The sequence below is a fragment of the Silurus meridionalis genome, chromosome 6 (genome assembly GCF_014805685.1).
Source record: "Silurus meridionalis isolate SWU-2019-XX chromosome 6, ASM1480568v1, whole genome shotgun sequence".
Lineage (NCBI taxonomy): Eukaryota > Metazoa > Chordata > Actinopteri > Siluriformes > Siluridae > Silurus > Silurus meridionalis.
In genome coordinates, this window is record NC_060889.1 from 13792091 (window position 1) to 13819202 (window position 27112).

Consider the following 27112-nt stretch of genomic DNA (forward strand, 5'->3'; position numbering starts at 1 on the left):
TTACAGAGCCACTCCTTGGTTATCCTGGCTGTGTGCTTCGGGTCATTGTCATGTTGGAAGACCCAGCCTTGACCCATCTTCAATGCTCTAACTAAAGGAAGGAGGTTGTTCCCCAATATCTCGCAATACATGGCCCCGGTCATTCTCTCCTTAATACAGTGCAGTCGCCCTGTCCCATGTGCAGAAAAACACCCCCAAAGCATGATGCTACCACCCCCATGCTTCACAGTAGGGATGGTGTTCTTGGGATTACCAACAGTAACCTTGGAAACGGTGGTCCCAGATCTTTTCAGGTCATTGACCAGCTCCTCCCGTGTAGTTCTGGGCTGATTTCTCACCTTCCTTAGGATCATTGAGACCCCACGAGGTGAGATCTTGCATGGTGCCCCAGTCCGAGGGAGATTGACAGTCATGTTTAGCTTATTCCATTTTCTAATGATTGCTCCAACAGTGGACCTTTTTTCACCAAGCTGCTGGACAATTTCCCCATAGCCCTTTCCAGCCTTGTGGAGGTGTAGAATTTTGTCTCTAGTGTCTTTGGACAGCTCTTTGGTCTTGGCCATGTTAGTAGTTGGATTCTTACTGATTGTATGGGGTGGACAGGTGTCTTTATGCAGCTAACAACCTCAAACAGGTGCATCTAATTTAGGATAATAAATGTAGTGGAGGTGGACATTTTAAAGGCAGACTAACAGGTCTTTGAGGGTCAGAATTCTAGCTGATAGACAGGTGTTCAAATACTTATTTGCAGCTGTATCATACAAATAAATAGTTTAAAAATCATATATTGTGATTTCTGGATTTTTTTTTTAGATTATGTCTCTCACAGTGGACATGCACCTACGATGACAATTTCAGACCCCTCCATGATTTCTAAATGGGAGAACTTGCAAAATAGCAGGGTGTTCAAATACTTATTTTCCTCACGGTATATTGCTTTAATAAGAACCACTCTAGATTTTGGAATGTGGCTGTAAAAAGTTGAAAGGTTCTGCTCATTCCACAAAAAAGGTTTTAGTAAAGTCAGGTACTGATGTAGGGTGAGGGGGCCTGGAGTGTATTCAGCATTCCAATTCATTTAAAAAGGTGTTCAGTAGGGTTGAGATCAGAGCTCTATAGCAGACCACTCAACTTACGTAAATCATATCTTTATGAAGTTCTCTTTGTTCAAAGGGGCACTGTAATGCTAGAACAGGTTTGGATCTCCTTGTTAAGTAAGGAGAAATGCAACTCTACAGCATCCAAAGACAACTATGTGTAACTTTGTAGTAATATTTTGGGAAAGAACTACAAATGGCAAAAAAGAAATCAAGTGTCGCAGTATTTTTGTCCACATAATGTAGGTGTGAAAACCAAGTCGGGACAATGTGTAAATTGTAATGGCATAGCATAGTATCCTCTATACATCTGGTAATAGTCTGTATAAACCCAGGAACTGAGGAGACCAGTTCCTAAAGTTTTGGGAGAGGAATATTGTCCCATTTGTGTCTGATACAGGATTCTAGTTGCTCAACAATCCTGGGTCTTCTTTGTCATATTTTTTAGATGTGCCAAATGTTTTCAAAAGGTGAAACGTCTGAACTGCAGGCAGGCCAGTTTAGCATTCTGACTCTTATATAAAGCCATGCTATTGTAATAGAAGCAGTATGCTGTTGAGCATTTTCTTGCTGAAAGATACAAGACCTTCCCTTTGTCTGAATAGGAGCATATGTGGCTCTAAAACCTGTATATATCTTTGGCAAAGATAGTGCCTTTCCAGATGCCCATTTCATGAACACTAATGCACCTGAACGCTAATAACAAGTTTTAACACTTAACAATTTTTAGACCGGAAGACACAGAGTTCATTGTTTCCAAAAATAGTTTTACATTTAGATTCATCTGATCATTTATCTCAGTCGAATGAGCTTTGGCTAAAGAGAAGACGGGTGTCATTTCAAGATCATGTTCACATACTGTATGTCTTCTTCTTTGCATGATATTGTTTTAACATGCATTTCCATTACAGAACCATTCCTGTCATTTATTCATTCACCCATGCCCCTTGCCCCTAAAGATTTCTCTGTGAAATTTAACAAAAAAATCAGCTGTCCTCTGTCTTAAAATGTAGTATTTTTATGCCCATACATGTCAGCTTTTTTCTTGAATTTTAATCTTATCAATGGAACATTAGAGACAATTTAGAGTAGCCAATGAAACTACTGGGATATTCTTCAGGACAAAACTTGAAAAGTAAGAGGAAACCTGCAGAGGCACAAGAAAACATGTTCAACTTCAGACAGGTAGTAACCAGTACCCAAGATTGAGCTTTTAGTCAGCAGTCCTGCCCTCTGCCAAATTGCTGCATCCTGCTTTAGTTTTAATAGATTTCATTCATGATTCCATAAATCAAGGTTAGCTAGAAAAAATTGTGCTAACATCTAAGTGACTACACACTCTGCATACTAATAAAGGAGTCTGTTGGCAGGAAGGTATTATGGTCCCAAAATATATATTCCATTCAAAAAGGGATTCTGATATAAAAACAGACTTGGCTATGAAAGCAGATTTAGTTACATTCAAGTCTGCTAGGGCCTTATTATCCCTATGAGTACAGCTTTAAAGCAGCATTAATGCATTGGACAACGAGGAGAAGTTTTTGTCTTAAATTATTTGTGCATCAAATACAAAAATATTAGACTATTGTCTATCTTTGACAAATGAGCGGCATTTCAGTAATCTATGGATTGCTGTAAGAAGTATCTAAGCAACCGCAACGAGTTTATTTGTTTAAATGTGGTTCAAACTAAAGCCATTACACATAGCCTTTTGCTAAAAATTACTTTCTCCATGCCCCATCAGCTATGTTTGGATCTTGCTAACCTCCTCTATTGTTCGTGGTATTACAAGAGTTTGATTTGTTTGTGGTATTCCCACTTGAATAATCTGGAGCTGCATATGAATAATGCATTGTTTTTTTCTAACTGCCCAAAGGAAACAAACTAGCAATGTCATTAACTTGTATCTTTTTCTTTGTGAGGGTCATTCTTTATCCTTAACTAAACATGATGCCATATTTCTGGGATGAAGCCAATACTGTGATGTATTTTTGCTTAGCAGTTTCAGTCTGGGGATTGAAATGCTTTATTATTTTGCTACATGGCTAAAGAAAATATTTAGCAGCTCATTGGGTATTTAAGAGCAGGTGATTTTCAAAGGACCTCTTCATTATATGGTCCCAGTTTGTATTCCACCACTTAGACTGCCTTCATGTCCATTATTCTTGTGAAAACTTGTGAGTAACAATGGGTTCAATGGGGACAATTCCACAGTCTAGCGCACGCATATGAGTAGGACAGCCTCAGCTCAATCAAAGGTTGAGACGTTTCTTTGTTCGCTCTGAATCTTGTCACTATAGAGATTAACTATTTTCTAAACACAACACACACGTCTGTACATGCATCCCTTTTTCTATATTTAATATTTTTTTCATCTTTTGCTTTAATAAACATAAATAAGACCCACTTGAGTGTAGGACAACTTTACTTTTATTTGTTTCATTAGTTTCATAACTGACCAAACAAGGTGAAATATTGTGTGGGTGATGAGTCCCATGTAAAAAAAGCATTAGTTTTTGATCTGTGGTGTTTGGCTTTGAACCAGTTATGAAGCCGCTGCTCCATTGGCTGTCACGGCATGCCTGAGATGCACATTGTCCTTGCAAGTGCTGAATTCGAGTTCTCATAATATTGATCTTGGAACCAGATTCCTATCTCATATATCCTCTGTGCGAAATTCTCCTCTCTCCACAATTATCATGAGGGGTGAAAAATAGGCTTGAGCTTGTTAAGAAAAGGCATAGTGTTTCACACTGAAGGGGATGACTCTGACACCTGACAGAAATAAGCTGAAGGAAACATAAGAGTTTTGTCTATTTCCTACTAGACATTATCATGTTCCATTCACGCTCAGATAGACACCTGCCTATTTTCACTGGCTTGCATTCTCTCCCTGGACTTTGTTAGCACTTTTTTTTCTGTCTAATTCTCACCAGCTTTAGTGCTGATAGACTTCTAAACTTTTTTAAGGCTATTATCACCAATGATATGATAAAAATATGATTCACAGGGATCTTATATAGCACTTGTGATAACTTGTGACTAAAGATTTTAATGGTGCAATACATTAAAAACATCATAGAAAATGTAGTTAAGGTTTGTTTTGTATGGTTTGTTATGGTTTCATGCCACCACTTTCTCATACTGAGCATCCTTTATGTACCTTTACAGCTTCCAGATGTAACCAAATATATGCTGTCAAGAGTGCTTAAAGAAACACTGTGCTAATGATAATAAACAATGAATGTTTTGCTGACAGCCTGTAGCTAACTAAGAGCTAGTTCACTATTTTAAAGCAGTAAAATTGGAGCTAGTTTAAGCACTTGACCTCTCATTGGCACCTCACATGGCTATGCCCCTTGCAATGATGCCTTGAATCTGACAGTGATGGCCTGTACTGTAAAGAACTCTATTGTGGTCCAGCGAGGTCATTTTAGTATTTTATCTTCCCTCGCTTTGAGTTTGTATTGCCAATCACAGAGTGAGTTAAAAGTGCTGACAGGTTGAATGTAGAAATTTGCTAAGCTTCACTGGAGAAGAGAAGTGGATATTGTGGCTACATGCCTCTCTTCCAAAGAATTAGGTCAGGAATGTGTGTGAACATTGAACGAAGCAGTGCATACCTGTTGCATGATGTCTAAAAGTTATACACATTCATTATAAAGTACGATATAAACAGTGTATTCATTTCTTCTCACTGTCTTTCTTTTACTCCTGTTGCCGTCTGTAGAACTCACGGACAGCAAGGTCAGAGGAGGACAGGGACACTCTATGGGATGCCTGGGGCACATGGAGCGAATGTTCACGTACCTGTGGTGGAGGAGCTTCCTATTCTCTCAGACGCTGCCTGAGCTCCAAGTAAATCACTTCCTTATACCCTTACTGAGCTCATTGGTTGTTATAGATCCTTCTGTTACATTATAGTATTTCTGTTAGTCCTTGAAGCGTATATGGGTTACACAAAAGCATATAACTGCATCAATAAACAGTACAATATAACAAGTATCTCATATGAAAAAAATATGATAGACTGTCAAAATTGTTATTCTAATGTAAATGTATTCTGAAATTTGTTTTGTTCTAGAAATGTTTTAAAGTTTTAAAGCATTTTCAAAATTTCTTTGGATAGGTGAAGTCATCATTAATTTGTTATATAATTGTATCAAAATGATAAATACTGGAAATATGATCACTTGGTAAAGTATTATTCATGGTGCAAAAATGTTTCTGTACTTTAGTTCATAGTCATGCAGTGACTGCTTAGTGCAGCAAAAAGGAGACCTTTTGACTTTTTTGGGAGATGAATTAATGCTCGACTTTAACCAGGTCCCTGAAGTTGCTTGAAAATGACACCATAATGAAAATATTCATGGATAATTTGTAGAATGCACTTAAAGGAGTCAGGTGAAATCTTTCAATTATAAGTGCACTAAACTGGTTCCCATTAATATTTTTCATGGATGGAAGGGAGTCCTTCTCACTGCATGGTTTAATATGGCCTAAATTGACGTGGACATGCTTCTAATGATGCAAGTAAATCTCCGCATGAATACATCTCCCATGGGTTGTAATAGAAGCGCTCGAAATACACTTTATTTGACTTTTAAACACTCCCTTTGGGTCACATTTTTTAGGCATATGGGCTCCAGGCATTGTCTGTATTTCAGCACATATGACTTTGTGGGTGGAACAAGCAAACTTGATTATTGACAGTGCAGAAAGTCCATTCAGCAAATCACAACCCAACCTTGTATAAAGAATTCAAAGGATTTAAGAAATTCAATTAAGGACAGGAAAAGGAGAGTGTGCACACAGTCAGGAAGTGAGTTGCAGAAATAATTATATGGCATATTAGACAAATTCTACACAAAAGTCACTTTTAAGAGCTAAGGAATATTTGTGCAATGAGCACATGGATTTCATGCTTTATGTGAGCATAAGGCTTGGTTCCACAAAATAAATACTCATAAGGCCTTTGACAAGGGTAGTTCAAGTCTGTGTTACCCTTTTGCCTTAATACCTGCCATTGTGAAAGGATTATATAAGTAGGATACCTCAACCGGGATATTTGGTGCCAACGATTCCAAGGTGAAAAAAGGATGCTACATTTCTTTAGAATTTTGTAAAAATTACTTCAGGCACAAACTTTAAATCTTATATTTTTTATAATATGCACAAAGATGATGATAATGTTATTGGAGTTTACATTACCAATGAAAGTGGATCTATTCAGCATAGCAAAACCTTTTAAAAAGAGAAGCAGTGCATTTTGCCTTGTGGTTTGATTATACAGAACACTGTTCATTAAAACCTCACTGTGTGAGTGAGAGCTGCTCAGTTGTGCAAACCTCAAATTGAAATGGCAATAAAATTGACCCCTGTGATTTTGTGTTAAGAGTTGTTTGAGGTTCGGTTCTTTACGAGGTGTTGTGGTTGGGATTTGGAGCGCATGGGGGTTGTTTGTGTGAACTGATGGGCCTTACTGGGGATGAGGAGTGTGGAATTTGGGTACAGCAGGCAGTCAATGCGTGGGGATCGGGTTCATTTATCCAAGTTTTGGTTGCAGATCAAAGTTCTGTTGAAAGAACCACACATGGTTTTTATGTGCTACTGAGAGAAAATTTTAAATACTCTTGCAAATGCCTCACCCATGTTCCCCACAAGAAGGCATGTAGGTTATACACAAACACATATGCTCACATATACTCACACGTTAGCAGGATTTCTTGCCAGTACACACATGTATCTATTTTCCTCTGTCAGATATCTTAGTACATAAAACCTCAATCAAACCACAGCTCCAACACTCTCATCACCTCACCCCCGCACACACATGCATAGAGAATCTCCAAGCATATAAACCTTTTTTTCGAGGGTATCATTATTATACCCTTTTATAATCAGCTTTGTCTGGCTCAACTTACTTTTCAGCCATCTCATGCAGTCTGCTATTTTAAGTACTACTCATTCAGAATTCAACGATATTCAATAAAATAGAAATTGAAACAGCATGTTTCTGCTTTAAGTGGTAAATAATCTATAGAATTGTAGAGCTTAGATGTATCAAAAACTCTTCAAGCTGGGCAAATGATAGTGGACGAAGTAAATTATGATGGAGAAAAAAATAAAAACCTGATCAGTGATGTGTTATATAGAAAAATAATAGGTCTGCATTGTGGTTGCATGTTGGAAGAGTACATTTTGGTTTTGCCTCAAATCTCTGCCAAACCTCCAAAGTCCAGTCTTGGACAAGCTGCATGTTTATACTGAGCAAAGACTCGCCAGTGCTCACTTGTGTTTATAATCATAAAACAAAAAACATACAAAATAAAAAGCATTTGAATGAAAATGTTGAACAATTGCAGTAGTGAAATCTTCATAAACACTACAAGTAGCACTACTGTAGAACTAATGAGTGACATTTCAGCCAAAACTGTGGGTGTGTGATCAGAAAATTCAAGATCATATGAATTCATTCAGGCATTGGCCATCTGAGTAGAGCATAATGTCACGCCACCATGTGTGTTCTTTATACACAGCAAGAGCGATCTCATTTAAATTTTAAGTATAATGTCAGACTAAAGCAACTAAATATGTTTTGACATGTCCTGCTGTATAAATACATAATAATGATATATTTACAAGGTTAGTGCATATGGAAACGTTACATTAGGTGTTGGATGTTACAGTAATTACACTAATATAGCATTTGTACATGTAGACATTGATTATATTCATGGATGCAGAGTTGGATTTGGCTGCAAGCACTGTAATTGCAGACATCTGCAGACTTTTTGTCACTGTTGTTGTAGCAGCAGGACCATTGAGTCGCTAGTTAGAATTTTTCCGTTGTAAGCACAGCAAACAAACATACTGTACATATTTACATACATGGCAGTGTTCAGGGCAAATGTACAGTATTGTTTGCAGATATAATACACATTTAATTACTATATGGATTAATCATTGAACAAGACCATGTCAAGGCACGGTTTTGTGTTTGTGTGGTTACATTTGCCGCATTTTTATAAAATTGGAGTTCCAGTTTTCCTCTGGTCAAGGAAAGAATTTATGCACTGCTTTTCCGAAGTGCTGTTTTAATGAACATGGCGAAAGAAGTTGAGCTGTGGTAACTTCATATTTGTCTACTTGGTTTCTGCCAGAGATCTCAGGAATTAAACTTCAACTGCATTCTCGTTTTGCGTGACGTCATGATGTATTGTCACTTTCCCTAGTCTCGTTTAAAGCCTTAGCGCTCAATCTCAGCCTCTATTGAGTCTCTTTTCCTTTCTCAAGACAGACATGGAATGAATCACCTGTGCATTATTTTCTCATGAGAGTCTTTATCTTTACTGTCTGTCCCTCAAACATCATGTATCAAAGTTCTTCTGGGCCATATGATGCTCTGTTTGACTTGGCATAGGCGCCAGTCTGAATATGTCGTAGGCCTGATGCTTTTGCCAAGCTCTAAGGATTTTGCTTTTGACTCCATAGTCTCATCCATGGCCCTCTCAGAAGTAATAGTATAGCGGCCTTAATCCCTTGTCCATGAATCATAATATTGACGTGTAGCCTCTAATCACAGCTCCAGATCTACATCTGCAAGGGTCTTGTGACACTGGAATTTCATGTATGTTACTGAAGTGGAATATATTCATTGGAATAATCCTGCACTCTTCAGTGATCACTTGTCACCCCTAAGCTTCAAAGCATGAAGTGGACTCCAGCTTGAAAGTACATTAAGCTGATGTCGAATGGAAAATGCCAAGAGGATCTCTCCTAATAGACCATATTTGACTTGTTGAGTCCTTCTAATGATATCCTGTCTGTAGTGTAGCTGAAAGAGATAAAGAGAATGTAGACTGAATGGCTTTGATCAGTAGATGCTTTGTTAAATGAATATCAGATTGAGTTATCTTCTCGCCATTGCAGGGCCTGTGAGGGGCAGAATATCAAATATCGCACATGCAGCAACGTGGTGAGTAAAAAAAATTTAAATAGGTTTGTTTACATGCAGAGTCAGAATGTAAAGCCGAATGTTGTCTTGTGTTTAAGAATGTACTAAGTCTTTCTTCCTCCTATGCTAAACGCTTTTTCCTCAGGACTGTCCAGCAGATTCCGGAGATTTCCGTGCTCAGCAGTGTTCAGCCCACGCTGATGTGCGCTACCAGGGTCGCTACCACGAGTGGCTGCCAGTGGACAATGACCCTGAAAATCCATGTGCCCTCAAATGCAAGGCTAAAGACACAGACCTAGTCGTAGAGCTGGCACCAAAGGTGTTGGATGGAACTCGGTGCTACACAGAATCTTTGGATATGTGCATCAGTGGAGCCTGTCAGGTTTGCATACTATCTGTAAACCTCTTTAATAATCTTTAGAATCTCCAGCAGTGCCATAGGCATAAAAACACTGATTTTTGCAGTGTCAGAATGTGTTTTCTATGCTGTGTGCTTGAACGAAGACAAGTTTTTTGTTGTTTTGGTCTTCACAGACAGCTCCAGTCACTTTAAATATGTATTTACAATGTTACATGTCTAATGGCATGATTCAAATGAACCGTGTTATGCTTTGGTTTTCAAGCTGTATGGTGAAAAATAAAGAACGCTATGAGTGCTAGCATGTCACACATCCAAACAAGGACTGAAGCCACTTATTTCCATTTGGATCATACTTTTATTAAAAAAAAATACTGAATTGTAAAACATAATCAATTTAAAACAGTAGAAAACACAACAAAGGGAAAGTATGGATGAAATCAAGTCTGTGAGATTTTTTTTTTCTTTTGGCAGATTGTTGGCTGTGATCACGAGTTAGGAAGCACTGCTAAAGAAGATAATTGTGGAGTTTGCAATGGAGATGGATCCTCTTGCAGACTTGTGAGAGGGCACTACAAATCCCAACACGCCAGTGGGAAGAGTAAGGATAAAGTTGTTTTTCTTTATTACAGTGTCAGTCAATAATCTAGTGATGTCCTGCATTTGTATTTGTTTAACTTTTACAACAGCAACAGACACTGTTTGGAAATATGTTTTAACCTTAATTAAGAAATTATGGAAAAAGGGAGTTTTGCTGCTTCGTTGATTTGTTTATCAATGCTATAGAATGTTAACGGATCATGTTGTTTGATAATGTCAAAAAGACATTCAATTCATACTGGTTTCTCGTTATTGGCATTCAAGCTTCTGGCAGGACAACAAGCAACATTACACTCTGATTTTAGAAAGGTTTGGCAACTCCAGTGTTTTATAATGTGTAAGCAAATTTGTATTTGTATTTGTACCCCCACATGATCCTTTATATTTTTTCAGCTATTTCAAAACGTTTAATTACTTTCTTTTTAAAAGCATCCCGCCTTTGCAAATTGTCTTTCCATGTGCCAAAGATGTGTACCGTATTGAATAAATTGTCCAATGATATCCATTGCATGTTTTGAACGGCTTGACACGCTGTTTAAATAATAGCTTTGCTTGTACATGCTATTTAAGAATGACTTTTTTCTGTAACCAACAGCTGTGATTAATTTAAACCCTGGTGCACCTGCACTGCACATCTGCACATGCTGTCTCTATGCAAATGTACACTGTAATGCGTTATCAAGAGGTTTCAAACTTTCTGCCATAATTTAGGTCCATACTTTCTGCTACTTGATGCATTTTATACAGTTTCATTTTTATGATGTTTGATGTCACTATTTGAACTGCATCATTGTGAGTAGGAAATAGTCAATGGATTAAATGTAAAGCCACAAAATCACTTGTGTTTCTTTTTTTAGTTGATTATAACTATAATGGAACATGTATCCAAGCCAAGCCGACCCTATTAAACAGCAAGCGGCATAACAGTCATATTCCAGTCATCGCACATAGTATTCGTTTTGTTTTCTATTGTTCTTGGTTTTACTCAAGTGTTCCTGCTCAGCTTAGATCACTTTAATGATCACATCTGACTGCAATGAAAAGCTTTGAGTTTCCTTTAATCATTCCTTCCTGCTTTTTTTTCTCTTTCCCCCAGCTGAGGACACTGTGATTGTTATTCCTTATGGAAGTCGTCATGTGCGCTTGGTTCTGAAAGGCCCGGATCACTTGTGTAAGTCTTGGTAGGTTCAGGGCTTCCATTTAGAACTGAGAAGATAAAGATTTCTTTTCAAATAATCATGTTGCATATGTGTAAATGCAGCATAAGAAAGAGGGTACTCCATGGTGAACTTTTTGGCGATAAATAGAGACATTTTAAACAGCTAGAATCAGTGAATGAGCAAATGTTGCGGATGGCTCTTAGGAAAATTAAAAAACTGTGTGACATGCTACTGATCAATTCAAGAGATTTATATAATAGTGAGTTTTCATTTTAATACCAATTTATGATTTGCGATGTTGTTCACCAATAGTTCAAGTAATTCACCCCCAATTGGTGACACCAGTTTAGAAAGAGAGAGTTCATTTTACATTGCAGTTCACTTGCATTTAAAGACGTTCAAGGATTGTATCAATGATATCAAGATGTTGGCAGCCATCCGCATAATATGGCATAAAATCTAAAACAAATGTCTTCCATCCTTTCATTATTCTCATCACAGCCAGTGAAAAGTTTCTTTCTGAAGATGCAGCAACGTTGCTTTTCTCATGAACACATTTTTGGCAGGTTTCTCACTGCGGGCAACCAAATAGTAACCAGCTGGCTGTTGGCAACAGCTGATACTCTTGGAGGGTTTTTGTTCCCACTTGGTATTTTGTAAATGTCCACACTGGATTAAGACAAGACCCCATAAATCGAAGGTTGACTTCGGGTCATGTTATGAAGGGAGCAAAGCAATACACACTTCAAGTGATCTGCCATTGCCTGGAAAAGCCCAGACAGAACAAAGCCAAGCAAAATCATTACTAGTACAAAAATTTGTTGTCTTTTTAATCCGTGTGCTAAATAACAAAGGTAGAAGTCTGCAATATAAACTCTATTTGATATTTCCTGTGCTTGTGTGTAGTTTCTTTAACATTGGGAAAGTGTCAAAGAGCAAAAAAATGCTTAATGTGTCTAGTTTGTTCGGTAGACATGGGGAAATTGATGCAAGTGTCTGTGATGTATGATAACGGTTACCAGATCTGTGTGATAAAATTATTAAGCTAGTAAAGCACATAGTTTCTTTCACCAGGGTCATAAAATGATCTTGTAATTTTGCACATTTTGTATATATAATATATATAATATATAAAAATATCGGTGAGAATAAATAACCCATGCTGGCAGTTTAAAAGCTTTTAGGGGAAAACCCACACACCTGGCAACACTGACTAGACAGTTCGATACAACATGCATGACAATTTATAAGAGGCAGTTAAGGTAAGAAGGAACACATGATCAGCTTTGCTTTCTATTTCTCTGTGCTTTCTTGTAGTGAGGACTTGTTGCTCGAATAAAAGTTTAGAAGGGAGAGAAGTGGACTTTGCATGCTGCCATGAGCACATTTGCTTGCACTCAGTTGAAGTACATAAAATGCAAGGTTCAAAGTTATGCCTGAAAATGGGCACAAACTGCTTAGTACATCTGAACGATGTCAGAATGCAATCAGAATGCATTTTCTTCCTGTTTTTACTTTAATGGAGAAAGGAATTGTTTATGTTTATCTCTTTTTGTTTCTAATTCTGATTATGCTAATGAAAGTGAGAGAGTAAGAGATTCAATTATAGAATTTATATTCATGTCATATAGGGTGATGCATACTGCTAAAGCTGTGTAGATTTTGCATGAGTCAAACATTTGACACATTGTTGCCATCAGTAGATTGTTGATTTTGTTTCTAGATCTGGAGAGTAAGACCTTGCAGGGGATAAAGGGGGAGCTTTCTCTGGATGGAACCAAGCAATACATCTTACAGAACACAATCATTGACTTCCAGAAGCTCACTGACAAGGAGATCCTTAGAATCGTCGGGCCACTAGAGGCTGACTTTACCATCAAAGTAAGGCACTAATCAGTCTATATAGTATTGCATCTTCTGTATTTGAAAAAGCTACTGTTCTAGTCACTGTTATTCAGGTTTAGTATAAATTTTACATTCCCTATTTAATGCTCATTTTTAGATAAATAAATCTTTTAACAAATACTGTATGCTTTGCCAGAATGAGGCACATGCAAGATCTCAGAAATGGAGCAAGCATACAGTACCATGGATAATTATGAGTTTCCCTTATCACATTGGAGTTCTCTGGTGAACTCACCCCTAACTCCCTTTAGAAACAAATTAGATTCCTGGCCGACAGCCACCCAACAATTATTACGCCTCTGCTTTTACCCAGTTTGTTAAGTAGCTCCCTAGATTAATGTGCTGGCTGTCATGGACTTAATGGAATAGCCAATTTGAAATGAAGCAGCCAGCAGTTGGAAAATGCCAGAAAAAACAATTCTCTTCCCTCTAAAATTCATCCGAAATAACACAATAAATAGGAATGTTGGAGACAGAAATCTGAGAAGCAGTAAATGCCTAATTTTCTAATTTGATACCAGGAAGATTGCCAGCTCATATCACAAACCTTTTTGGGAAAGCTGAGAAAAGTGGAATAAAAAGTCATTAAAACAAGCCAGACAGAGATTCCATTGTAAATAAATGTGTGAATTGTTCAGTTCCTGTAACCCGTTCTCCACGATTCATGCATTGTTTTTACCTACCCTTTCCTGGAAATCATTTTATGAAAACTTTGTAAGTATTTGAAAATTTATTTCCCATGTAAATGTAATTGACATAAGATGCAACTCTGTACACCAGTCTCTAGTGTACCGTTCCTGGCATGAAAAAAAATGACTTTGAAATCTCCTTGATGGTTTGAATTTCATTCTTCTTAACCAATAAATGATTAAGATCCAAAAATTCTCAAATGGCTTGTGACACAACCCATCTGGGACTAAAAAGGGGTCTGAGAGGAAGCTTACACATTCAAGTGGGGGGTTTGGCCAGCGTATGGTTTCAATACATGGCTTTATTAGGGGATGAATTTTAGAGATGGTGGGTGTTTTACCCAGCTCCAGGCCTGGCTCAGTAAGGATGTATGGGGAGTGATATCTTACCATTTGATAAAACACTTCTGTCACTTCTAAAGAATGTGAAAGGTCTCGGAAGTTTATTTACGCTTGGTCATGAACTAGAAAAGAACAGAACTCTGTTAATGTTTGAGTCTTAACACTATTGAGCTTTTCTAGGTGACAAGAAGGTAAAAACAAACCTTAGATTCTCTGAGAGTGTGACATTGATAGCCTGAACCTATTTAGTACATTATGCACTGGCAACATGGTGTAACTAAAGTCTGTTAACTAAAGTTAAATTAATACCAGGTGTCTTTATCAGAGACTCGTGGCATTGTAACCACAGCCATTCAAGCTGTCCGTAATGGGAGAATGTACTTCAAAAGCATGAGTGTGTATAGAGCAGGGGTCCTGCTGGCTTTGTGCCGAATCCCAGGCTTCATGAGCATCACTCAAAGCACCGGCACATCTTAACCCCCCTCAGCGATAGTGTGATTGGCTCACTCTTTTGATGGATGACAGCAAGCCTTAAGATAATACTAGCTTTGTAATTTCTGATCACAAAGTAATGCTTCCAAAGGAGATTTTTTTCACATATCCATTATGCATATGCTGTAAGGCTGGTCCATGTTTTGTTTGTGCAGCTGATATTGTTATTACTGCATACAACAATGGCTAAACACTGTTATTCATAATATGCAGCATGTGAATATATCGCTATACCATAGCTTTTTTTCCTCTTCTATCTCCTCAAACACTTATTCTCAAATCAAGTCACAAACAAAACAAAAATCTCTTCAGGAATCGAGGTGCTTGCTCCCACTGTCGAACTTATGATACAGTGGTGAGCCTCTTTCCCAAAAAATAAATAAATAAATAAATAAAATAAAGAATTGCAGCTGGTCATAACTAATTGGGTTCAGTGGAACTGCACATTATGGAAACCAGGCATACTCTGTCTATTTTTCGACCAGAAATTGAAGACATTTGTCAGTAATTGTGTTCCGAGTTGTTGTTTCCCAAGAGCTGATGTCATTATTGTATTTCTACATGCTTGCGAGGTTTGCAAATAATCATTTCACATAGGTTTGAGATGTTGTGTATTATTCTGACCCATACTAAATCATTTCTTTTTTTTTTCAATCTTTAACTTCATTTAAACAGGTTCGTTATGCCAGCGGTGTAGACAGTGTGGTGCAGTTTATCTATTACCAGCCGATTATTCATCGGTGGAGAGAGACCGACTTCTTCCCCTGTTCTGTAACTTGTGGTGGTGGTAAAAAAAAGCTTTGAATTTATATAAACAGTTTTTTTGCTTGTGAGTTCTGCAAATTCACCTAATTTATTATGTACCCAGGGTATCAGCTGACTTCAGCAGAGTGCTTTGACCTGCGTAGTAATCGTGTGGTGGTGGACCAGTATTGCCATTATTACCCTGAGAATGTCAAGCTCAAACCCAGACTGCAGGAGTGCAACATGGACCCTTGTCCTGTTAGGTGGGCAATTAAAACTGTTACACAATCTGAAGGATTAGATGATTAACTGTTCTTTATCGTTTAATTAATGTTGGCATCTGTGGATTATATCTAACCCAAATGTCATTGTTTTGTGTGTGTGTGTGTGTGTGTGTGTGTGTGTGTGTGTGTGTGTGTGTGTGTGTGTATGTCACATTGTCCAATTTCTAGTGATGGCTACAAGCAAATAATGCCCTATGACCTCTACCACCCACTGCCTCGGTATGCACTTTGACTTCCACTTAGGTTTTTTTGCTGCACTTTTTCCTTGGCCTGCCCAAAACTTTTCAGTCCTGGCCAGCTTTCTAGTTCATCTCAGCCTGTCTTTGCAGAGTAACATTTCAAGTTCTCTTCCACAATAGCAGAGAGCCAGAGGTTTTACATTCTATTTCAATGAAGCACTCACTGGGCCTAAAGCCAGACTGAGACACTGAAGGCTTTCAGTCCTTTTGCAGTAGTCAGTGCAGATGCTTTAACCCAGTGAGGCTGCAGTATGGCCTTTCAGCAAATCAGAAGTGAACTGCTTGGGGGAATTCAGGCTTTCTTGCGCATGCCAATATTGCTTGCTCTTTGATTTAATTTCTAAAGCACCACTGTGATTTTGAAAAATGTAATGTGTTTATTACTAACATCAAACTAAAATTTAAAAGTTCCGTTTAAACTCTGAAATCTCTAATGTGAGATGGGAGAGCAGCCCATGGACTGCCTGTTCTACATCCTGCGGTGGGGGAGTTCAAAGTCGTTCCGTCTCATGTGTGGAAGAAGACTTGCAGGGAAACATCACTCCCACGGATGAATGGAAGTGTCTGTACGCATCCAAGGCATCCATTGTGCAATCGTGCAACACTTTTGACTGTCCCACATGGATTGCACAGGAATGGTCACCGGTAATTAAAATTTATTTAGTTCTATTCTCAACTATACATTGGCAATTTATTGAAAAACTTCTTTTTAATAATAATAAAAAAACATATTTATTATACTTATTTAGCATTATTTAGCAGCTTATCATGTTGTACATGATCTAGCACATCAGTTTTTCTGCCTGGTGAACTAGAAGCACAGGAGCAAAAAGTATATAAATATGTAAAAATAAGTTAATCAAGCTCATGAAATTATAATGAGTGCATGGGATGTTTTACAGCATTCAAGTAATACTATTAATACATCTTTGCATTTGGATGCTGTTTTCCGAATTCCATAGGTTTCTTTTAAGTGTATTTATAATCTGAAACAAAAAACTTTGATTGTGGCATATAGTAGTAACATAGAACGGTTTAATAATGTCACTTACTTACAAAAAACATTTATGTAATTTAAATATCTGAATCACAAGTAACTGAAAAATCTTTTTTGCCTCACACATACAAATAAGTCTGAATTTATGGTTGAATTATAATTGCAGATGTGCTTCATTTCTGCATTAAATCCTCATAACATGCAGCATATATCATTTCTGAATATAGCTATAAATATCACTAAATCAACCTACCTGTAAAATTATTTTAACATGTAAATATTGACTATTCTTATATTCAGGGGGCTGTGTTTAATCTGGTGTATTATTTAGCATGAACTAAATGGCAATATCCTGTTTGGTTTCTAGCTGGACTTGTGGTGAACTCCTATTAAAGGCACTTAACACAATTACATCTAAATTAACATCCATAAGGCATAAATATATAATACACATGGTTAGGGAAATTTATTCTAAGGACCTGCACAGAGTGATCTTGTAGATGTAATGAAAGAAGTTTGTGTCCCGATAGATTTTTCCCACGGTCTAGCACATATTTCCCTTGAACAGAAATAGTCATTTAAGCACCTTATTGTACCAAGAACTTAATTGCTCCCCCTTGGGTTTTGTTCTGGTCCATGTTAAAAGCCTGTAACAGCTTGGCCTTATGGTAAATGGTAAATATCCCACATTTCCTGCAACTCACATTTTTTTTATCACATTATCTGTTAATATATCTCTGAACCCAGTCTTCATTCATCACTAGTAATGTGTTAATTATTCAAAGGAGAAAAAAAGATTTAAAAAATGTACTCTACTCCATTATTTAACTCATGTAGCATTGTATGCAAGAAGCACCAACCAAATTATATGTATACTGTATAGACAACAATAATGTATGGACAACTTTATTGGGACATCTGAAATTTCCAGCATTATTGGTTTCTTTCCCAAACTTCTACCACAAAATTGTGTATGGCTGTCTTTGGAAGCAGTAGCCTTAAATTTTCTCTTGGTTGTCCTGCTTTAGAGCTCTGACCTCAACCTTAATGAACAACTTTGGGATGAATTCGAACATATACATTACAGCACAGTAAAAAAAAAAAAATTGAAAATGTAAGAAGTAGAAAGTACAGCTATTTATGTAAAAAATGTAATGAGTGAAAGTAAAAAGTTGTCCAAAAATAAAGTTGTGAAGAAAAGTACTGATACCAAAAAAATCTACTTAAATACTGTAATGAAGAATTTGTACTTTTATTACTTCCCACCTCTGCTCTTCAAAAGATTAACAAAAGTTCAATCTAGGATCAAAACAAGGCAAACATTCTGTGTCACATTATTAAGAACAAAAACATGATATGCTTTATTAACTTATTCTAAAATAAGGAGCTGAGTATACGTTCCACATGATCAGAACCACGTTTGATTATCTTGCGGTTGTTGTTTTTTCTCTGTTTCAAGAGTAAATTTCCTTTCAAAACAAAATAACCAAGAATTAATTAACCCAGATTTGCGGCCTTCATTGGGATTTTGTTTCCCCTGACAATTCTTCTTTTTAAATCTTTTTTTTTTTAAAGCTTGTATTGGCTAAAGATATTTTTCAAAAGTATTTTAGAAGTATCCAGAGTGTTTAGGTTTCTTTCTTTTTTTTAAACATGGAAAATGGTTCTATTTTCATGTTATCAGTAAAGAAGCTATAATTACTACATTGTGCATATCAGATGCCAGCATCTGCTTTGTGGTTTTCAGACCTTATAATATACATGATGCAAACCTTACCTAATGTATGTAACTCATGTTACTTTAGTGGCATAATCATTCTATAATGATGGAGTAGCATTTACAACTGCTGACTTATTTATTTTTACAATGCTAGAACAGCAGAATTTCTGCACATTTCCTGACTTATTAGCTGACTTAGTCATTCTTTTCTGCAGTTAAAAATATTAGGGGCATTTTTTATACTAACACAAGCATAAGTTATTGGTTAAAATTAGTGTGTTGCCATTTTGCTTGGGCACAAGTCATTTTTATGTTTATGCTCTTTTGCAACATTCGTGGCCATAATTTAATGCACAGCCTGACATGGTCGGAACATCACCAAACTGTGGCAAGTTGATCTTTAACCATTTTCCTTCAAAATCTACTTAACTTGTTTTTTTCACAACACCTTTTTAGCAGGTGTAAGATGATATTACCTTTACTTCAAGTGCACTTCTGCTTCTTTTCTTACAAGGCAATTTTGTGGATTGTCACTAATTATGTGACCCTTGCAAAAACATAAACAGGTGACTTTAAATGCTAAGCGAATACTAAAGACCTCATTATTTTATTCATAACAAATGACTTAGATGTGGAACAATAAAGCCAATTAACATTGCTAGGTTTTATAGTGTCTTTTAGTCATTCTTTAGCTTTTAAATCTTTATGTGCACCCACCGATCCTGCTAAAAGCTCACCCTTTAACCCTTTAGACAGCATGTGTCTGTGTGTAATGTGACTGTATGTAATGAGTAGCTTGCAGTGACATTTTAATAGGGCTTGTTTGGTTATATGTGCATTAAGTCAGTCTGTGTGTGTGTGTGTGTGTGTGTGTGTGTGTGTGTGTGTGTGTGTGTGTGTGTGTGTGTGTGTGTGTGTCATTACCAGTGCACAGTAACTTGTGGACAGGGCCTGCGTTATAGAGTGGTTCTGTGCATTGATCACAGAGGGCTGCATGCTGGCGGTTGCAATCCTATCACCAAGCCACACATAAAGGAAGACTGTCTGGTTCCTGTTCCCTGCTACAAGCCTGCAGGTAAACAGTGTTGCATTTACCCTGCTTGTACCTAATACAGTGCATCCGAAGAGTATTCACAGCGGTTCACTTTTTCCACATTTTGGTAATGTTACAGCCTTATTTAAAAATAGATTCAATTCATTAATTTACTCAAATTCTACAAACAATACCCCATAATGACAACATGAAAAAACTATTCTGTTTGAAATCTTTATTAAAGATAAAACATGAAGAAAAAAAATAAATCACACGTATAAGTATTCACAGCCATTGCTCAATACTTTGTTGAAGCACTTTTGGCACCAGTGTTCAATTGGGTTCAAGTCTGGGCTCTGTCTGGGTCACTCAAGGACATTCACAGAGTCGTCCCGTAGCCACTCCTTTGTTATCTTGGCTGTGTGCTTAAGTCGTTGTCCTGTTGGAAGATGATCCGTCAGCCCAGTCTGAGGTCCAGAGCACTCTAGAGTAGGTTTTCATCAAGGATGTCTCTGTACATTGCTGCATTCATCTTTCCCTCGATCCTGAATCGTCTCCCAGTTCCAGCTGCTGAAAAACATTCCCAAAGCATGATGCTGCCACCACCATACTTCACTCTAGGGATGGTATTGGCCAGGTGATGAGTGGTGCCTAGTTTCCTCCAGACATGACGTTTGGCATTCAGGCAAAAGAGCTCAATCTTTGCTTCTCACTTCAACTCCAGGCGGGCTGTCATGTTCCTTTTACTGAGGAGTTGCTTCCGTCTGGCCATTCTACCAAAGCAGGCCTGATAGGTGAAGTGCTGTAAAAAGATGGTTGTTCTTCTGTAAAGTTCTCTTCTCTCAATAAAGAAATGCTGGAGCTCTTTCAGTGTGACCATCAGGTTCTTCTCACCTCCTTGACTAAGGTCCTTCTCCCCGATTGCTCAGTTTTTCCAGTCGGCCAGCTCTAGGAAGAGTCCTGGTGGTTACAAACTTCTTTCATTTAAAGATAACAGAGGCCACTGTGCTCATTGGGACCAAAGGCAAAGGCTGTGAATGTGTGATTTAATAGTTTTTCATTTTTAATAAATCTGAAAAGCTTCCAAACAAACTTCTTTCACATTGTCATTATTGGGTATTGTTTGTATTATTTCGAGGAAAATAATGAATTTAATCCATTTTGGAATAAGGCTGTAACATAACCAAATGTGGAAAAAGTGAAGCACTGTAAATACTTTCTGGATGCAGTGTAAACATCTTATGTGTGATATGATTTGACTAAAATACCCGATCACACTCAGAGTTATCTAGACTGTTGTCTATTAGCAACAGCTATCATAATTCTTGAAACACTGAACAAGGTTTTATTATTTGAACTTTTTTCAGAGAAGCTGCCTGTTGAAGCGAAGCCACCTTGGTTCAAGCAAGCTATAGAACTTGAAGATATGCCCATATTGGAGGAACCGACGTAGGTGTATTAAGTTTCAAAACTACTGTAAACTATCTTAACTGAAGATGGTAAAGACTTGTAATAAAATGTATTAGACTTTCTGCTCTCAAAGGTGAATGATGAATGAATGATGAATCCACTTTTGAACTCATTGTTACTTTTTAGCCCCTTATTCCTTCATAGCCATACTCACAAATTCTAAGCTGATAACTTTATACTGTTCCTATCAGTTTTACTGTGATCAGCTGTAATGTATAAAGAATGTAATAATTTGCAATTGTTTGCAATATTCTGTAATATTTTACAATTGACTTTAGAAAGTTGAAGAAATTAATGAAGTCTATATAGAAAGTCTATAAAGTTGTTTTTTAGAGATTTCTTCGAAGAAGAATTTTATTAAGTCCCTCTTTAAATCAGATCTCACTGCTGGTACTTACTCCTTAAAATCCGAGCTTGAAGCTTTAATTTCAGTAACTACTAAAACGTTTGTTACTACACTGATACTGTTTGAGTGCTGGTTCAGTAGACTTCTGATATGGGAATTCTGCTTTCCTGGAGGTTTAAGTGCCAATCTCTATTTGCTCATGTCAGTTTTAGGTCACTTGGAGAGTCATACACAGTCATATACATAAGAAAATGTATAAAATAGCAAGTGTGTAAGAATGAAACTGACTGGGCCTAGTAATTTAAAGGGTTAAATGAAGAGACTGGTAAAAATAGTGTGAACTTAAAATTTAGTCGGCGGAAAGAGGAGCCCATAACTATTTATGAGCTGATGTTCTGTAGAAACCATTAGTTTTTTGTGGGCAGAAGATGATTTGTACAGATGAGTAGAGCTGAACGATGGTGTCTTCTCATGCACTACAAGAACGCAGTGATTTACAGTGCTATATTTTTAACATTAAATTGAGGGGCTAAAGGGGTAACTGTGACGCTTTAGCATGCATGTTAGTCTCAGTCAAAGAAAGCATGAATACTTAAGTTGAACTTTGAGTGGCTGAATTTGCTGTAGATAAAGTTGAAGTAGCCTTAACTAGCACTGCTGCTGGTCATGCATGTTGCTTAAAGTAAAAAAAAAAAAAAGTAGAATATGGCAGGCATGTGTTTCTCTCTTGGAGACCTTTGTTATTGTATGACTTTATGCCATTTTGAGGCAAGGGTTGATTTATATGAGCCTAAGAATTCATTTAATTCATTTCAACAATGCAGTAACAGTTGAGATTTAAAGAAATTCTTTAACTCATAAGGGAGGAACTGGATTGGATGCAATGGTTGGATTCTGTTTCATATGCATTTTGCCGTCCTCTTCTCCAACTCTATATCACTATAACTTAATAAACATATTTAATAATGCTGGTACAGTAAAACAATTCCATGGCTACATGCTTTGCAGAAATCTAGAAAAAAATTATAAACCATGTGTATACAATCAGCTTTGTAAGACCTTAACTTTGATCTATGCTACAGTAGATGATGCTTCACGTTTTAGCACTGCTGACCTGTTTTTTTTTTTTACTCGTTTTTTTTTTTCTTCTTTTTTTTTGAGAGTTATGCAGGGTGAGAGAATTGTCCATTGCAAAAGCATATGATTTTGCTCTTTGCAAGAGCCATGTCTTCCCCCCAAAGCACATAAATAACAGCATATAATATGCTGTCGCCCAGAAGCCAACAACAATATCTGCCTGCCATATGGGCGCAGGCGTACGGATGCGAACGGAACAAGAAGGAAATTCCTGTGTTAGACTTATTGCACCTCTGCTGCCAAGATTTAAGCTTGCCGTTTCTTCAAATACACTCTAAACCACTGTCGAAATTACTCGCGAAGGTCAAGACTAAAACATATCACCCGAGTTTAGCTATTTGACCATGATAGACAATAGATATTTTGTCTTTTACTGTCAACAGGCCTCATGGATGTTATGAGATATAAGAGTAAGATTCTCACATAAAATAAGTATGTGTATTGAGGGAAATGTAGCCTGACGGGATGTTTCATTGTTGATGCATTAAACAAAATTTTGGATGCATCTTGCAGGATGTTGTAAAAAAAAAAAAAAAAAAAAAACACAAGGGTGCTAGTTGTCAAGCATCCAAACCTACCGGTAGTTATTTTTTTCTCAGTGCACTGGATCATAAAAATGGGAAGCATGCTTGTGCTGTGGCTTCACAGCAAAAAATGTGCATGACATCCTAAGAGTCATGATCACAGTAATGGGCTCCCAGCAGGTAAGACAGCAAAAGTCACTTGAAACCCTGAAATAGAGAACATCATAAAACAGTTTCAGTTCTTGACTCAGGTATATCCACACGATCAGACTTTCCTTCAAGGTGACAAGGCATTGTAATTTGATTTAAGCAGTTTATGACAGCTAAAGTATTTTCATCATCTTTACACATTTTTATTTTACTGATATTTATATTTGATGCAGATACATGAAGACCTGCAGAGTAGAACCCCAGATTGGCTTGTGATTTTAATGAGAGTTTTGATCACTCAAAAGGAAATTGACTTGATGGACCTTCAACAGCTAAGGAATCTGGCATATAATGGTGTCTGGGCTTTCATAAGATAATCAAATGGCAGTAATACATTTAGTAGGCCATATGTGTAAAGTCTTCTTTTAGATTGTTTTATATAATGCTTCCCAGAAGGCACTGAGACTTTTTGACTTCACTCTTCTTACATGCCTAAAGAGCTGATGTGATAAAGAGTGACAGCAGAGACGATCATACTATCTTCAATAATGGTCATGCTGGTATTACCTTTTTATTCTATCAGCAATGTACTGTTTGAAGAACCTTTGAAATTTTTAACTGTTATCTAATTGGATGGCTTCCAGGATTTATTGCCAGTTTGGTCATACCTTTAAGGTTTTTTTAACAAATCAATATGTAGCTGTTCTGCCTCTCGGGTTGACAACAGGAAATGCTTGCTTCAAGAGAAGCTATAAAAACAATGATTTCATGTTTTTTTTTTTACTTTTCTGTTTGACTCTTAACTGTGAGGAAGCATGCATCAAAGCAATTTATTCAAGAGTGTTCTGCTTTAATATGTTACAGCTGTTTAAAGAATTGCAATAACAGCTGGATGTGAGAAATAAGTGCAGTTTATGAACTTAGCTGTAAATAACTAAAATGTGTGAAAAGAAAGCGAGTGCCAGAAGGAACCCAGATTGGCTTTTACTACTGTCAGTTCGCGTTATAATTTCACATCAGAGTGTGTTTTGTGTCAATTTGTTTCACAGGTTCATCCGAGGCACTTGGGGGCCCTGCAGTAGATCATGTGGTGCTGGCATACAGAGGCGGACAGTGAAGTGTCAGGTGTTGCTCTCCTTCTCCCAGACAGTTGCTGATCTTCCAGATGATGAGTGTGAAGGACAGAAGCCCCCAGAAATGCAACCCTGTTACCGCACACCCTGCTCTGGAGTGAGAACTGAGCAGGAGAGTGAGAGAATTAGAAACACAGCTACAGAGCAAGAGGAGCTACATGACTGGGAGTATGATGGGTTTACTGAATGCTCCGAGATGTGTGGTGGAGGTGAGCAATGTGGTTGTGCCTAGTCTGAACTGCTAGACTAGAAAATTAGTACTTTGTCAAATATAAGTAGCTAAGATTTTATAGAAATTGTGTTTGGCATATATGAACTTCATATACAATTAATGGCCAAAGGTTTATGGACACCTGACCATCACACCTACACATAGATGTTGAGCTTCCCATTTCACGTTTATACCATCTTTGCTCTTTTAATAACCTCCACTTTTCAGGGAAGGCTTTCCACTGGATTTTGTAATATGGCTGTAGGGATTTGTGCTCATTCAGCCACAAGATGTGGTTGGAAAGTAATGTTTGATAAAGAGTGCTGGGGTGCAGTGTTTCAGGACATCCCAAAGAGGTCCAAGTAAGGTTGAGGTCCAAGATCTTTGACTCCAACCATGGCTATGATGATGCCCTGGTGCACAAAGCAAGCTCCATGAAGGCAATCTTGTTTTGTGCACCGGAGCATCATCATGCTGAAAAGAGGTCTAGTGAAAAACATACTGCATTTAAGGGCATTTTAGACAATTGTGTCCTTCCAACACTGTTTGACAAAGGCCCACATATGGGTGTAAAGGTCATGCAAATGTGCACTTTCTGTAGTTCTGAAGGATTCCATAAAGAGAAATTTAACATCATAAATTCAGGGTTCAGGTTATATGATCAACTTGGCCAGCAAAGAATATTTCAAACTTTAGCTCTGAACAAAAAAAACTTTTTTTTGGGTGTTCATCCTGCTGCTATGTAAAGTGCTGTTGACTGACTTTTGAGACTTTTAGCTGGATCTGATCAGTGTAGATTGCTTTTGTACATTTCAGAGTTCATCCTGCACTGCTGTCATCGGTCATATCATTAATAAAGACCAGTGAACAATTCCACAAGCAGCTTACGTTGCCTACGCTGTGATGTTTTACAGATGTGCTGCTTATGCCTTGGACCCCGAATAGGTCCATTTATCTATATACTTTCTTCCTTGCATGACTTCGATACGCATTAATCTTGATTTTATATGTCAATATGACTATATGCCACAACTCTAAATGCTTTCTCGTGTACTTTTCAGCAACATGACTGTTCTTAAGGATTAAGAGTTGTTTATATCTATAGAGGAGCACTCTGAGGTCATTCTTTGGCACATCTATTTGTGCGTACATCTTAGAGTTGATGTTGTTTTATATTTTTGGATCATGGTTGAAAGTATTATTTTGTCATTTGTACATGTGTTACTGTCCGTGTCTGTAGTTTTTCAGGTTATTTTTCTTGTTGAATACTCTTATTCTTTTTTTCCTATTCGGTTGTTCCGTATTTTTCGCTAGTTATAAACTCCAATGATGTAGATGAGGTTGAGGAACTGTCAGAGATCACCTTGATAGTGATGCCATTTCTACCTCTGTGTGTTTACCCAGCATTCATATTCAATTCTTAAAAAAAAAAGAGAAACTCAGGGAAAGGTCGTGACCAATTTCTGAAAAGAGAAACGTATAAGGATATTAAAGGCACTAAATAGATACACAGAGTGATGTTGTTTCACACCTATATATTGTAATATATAATATAAACCATGATATTTCAGTATTATTTACTTTTTTCAGGACAAAGAAAACACAATCAACAAATTAAATCAGCTCATCTGTGTTTGTTCTTGTGCACAATTACTGTGTTTAACTATACACAGGTGGACTAGAAACAGCTAGACTATCGTGTAAGTAATACTGGTGTGAAGAATGCGAGGACTACATGTAAGAAGAGCTATAAATCCAAATGCTTCATATTATGCATTTGCTTACGTTAAAACTATTTGACTTTCTAGTCCTCTTAGATGGAAATTGTGGAAAACTGAACCTCCTCTAAACATGATCCTTGTACTAAAGCACTGTGTCATTTTGTTTCACGAAATACCTTGGTTTAAGTGTTGGTATTCTGTTCTTTCTCACATGTTATTACACAATTATCAACGGCCTACTTTATTTTTGCTATGTATCTCTCTCTCTCTCTCTCTCTCTCTCTCTCTCTCTCTCTCTCTCTCTCTCTCTCTGTTTTTCTCTGTCTCTCACACACATTAACAAAATGGAGTCCTGTGTAGCATCACACTAACTGCCGCTTTGATGTGGTAAACACAATTTCTAGGCTTATTATTGTCTCGGACACCATTAACAGGCTAAAGGCTTAATGAATCATTGATTTGGGTCTGGGCATCACATGATGTCCTGCATACATCTAGAATCTAGCACCCACTGTGTCTGGATTAGTTACTCCACAACCTGGAGTCTTTTGATGTCATGTGGTTCATTGAGCTTAATCAAGGGGTGTTTAGATTACAGCTAAATGAGTCATTTTATGTAGACCACTAATTATGCTTTGGCACCATATGTGTGACTGTAACGTTTTGTGCTAAATACAGTCGCTCCAGCTAGAATCTCGACTCCACTGTGGCATTCACTCACGGACGTCTGCTTTTGCTTTTTGACGGTCCAGTACATGAACACCTTGTGGTGCTTTGTCCTCCTTTTTTACCTAGACAATTCA

General features: G+C 37.4%; 1 protein-coding gene across 5 annotated transcripts in view; it reads left to right on the top strand.

Moving 5' to 3' along the window:
* The window catches only part of LOC124386991 (ADAMTS-like protein 1), a 112081-nt gene that overhangs the window by 73893 nt on the left and 11076 nt on the right, over window positions 1–27112 (top strand). For 4 of the 5 annotated variants that reach the window (XR_006926064.1, XM_046851067.1, XM_046851069.1 and 1 more), the window contains 13 exons: window positions 4828–4955; window positions 9030–9075; window positions 9200–9436; window positions 9887–10013; window positions 11109–11183; window positions 12896–13053; window positions 15276–15387; window positions 15469–15607; window positions 15797–15847; window positions 16308–16512; window positions 19512–19659; window positions 20985–21066; window positions 24294–24586. Coding sequence is in view for 4 of the 5 variants with exons in the window: in XM_046851067.1 (XP_046707023.1) it covers window positions 4828–4955; window positions 9030–9075; window positions 9200–9436; window positions 9887–10013; window positions 11109–11183; window positions 12896–13053; window positions 15276–15387; window positions 15469–15607; window positions 15797–15847; window positions 16308–16512; window positions 19512–19659; window positions 20985–21066; window positions 24294–24586 (1801 nt within the window). In the remaining variant the exon portion in view is untranslated. Of the gene's footprint in view, window positions 1–4827; window positions 4956–9029; window positions 9076–9199; window positions 9437–9886; window positions 10014–11108; window positions 11184–12895; window positions 13054–15275; window positions 15388–15468; window positions 15608–15796; window positions 15848–16307; window positions 16513–19511; window positions 19660–20984; window positions 21071–24293; window positions 24587–27112 lie in introns of those variants that run through there. The other variant, XM_046851071.1, reaches the window with a different exon arrangement.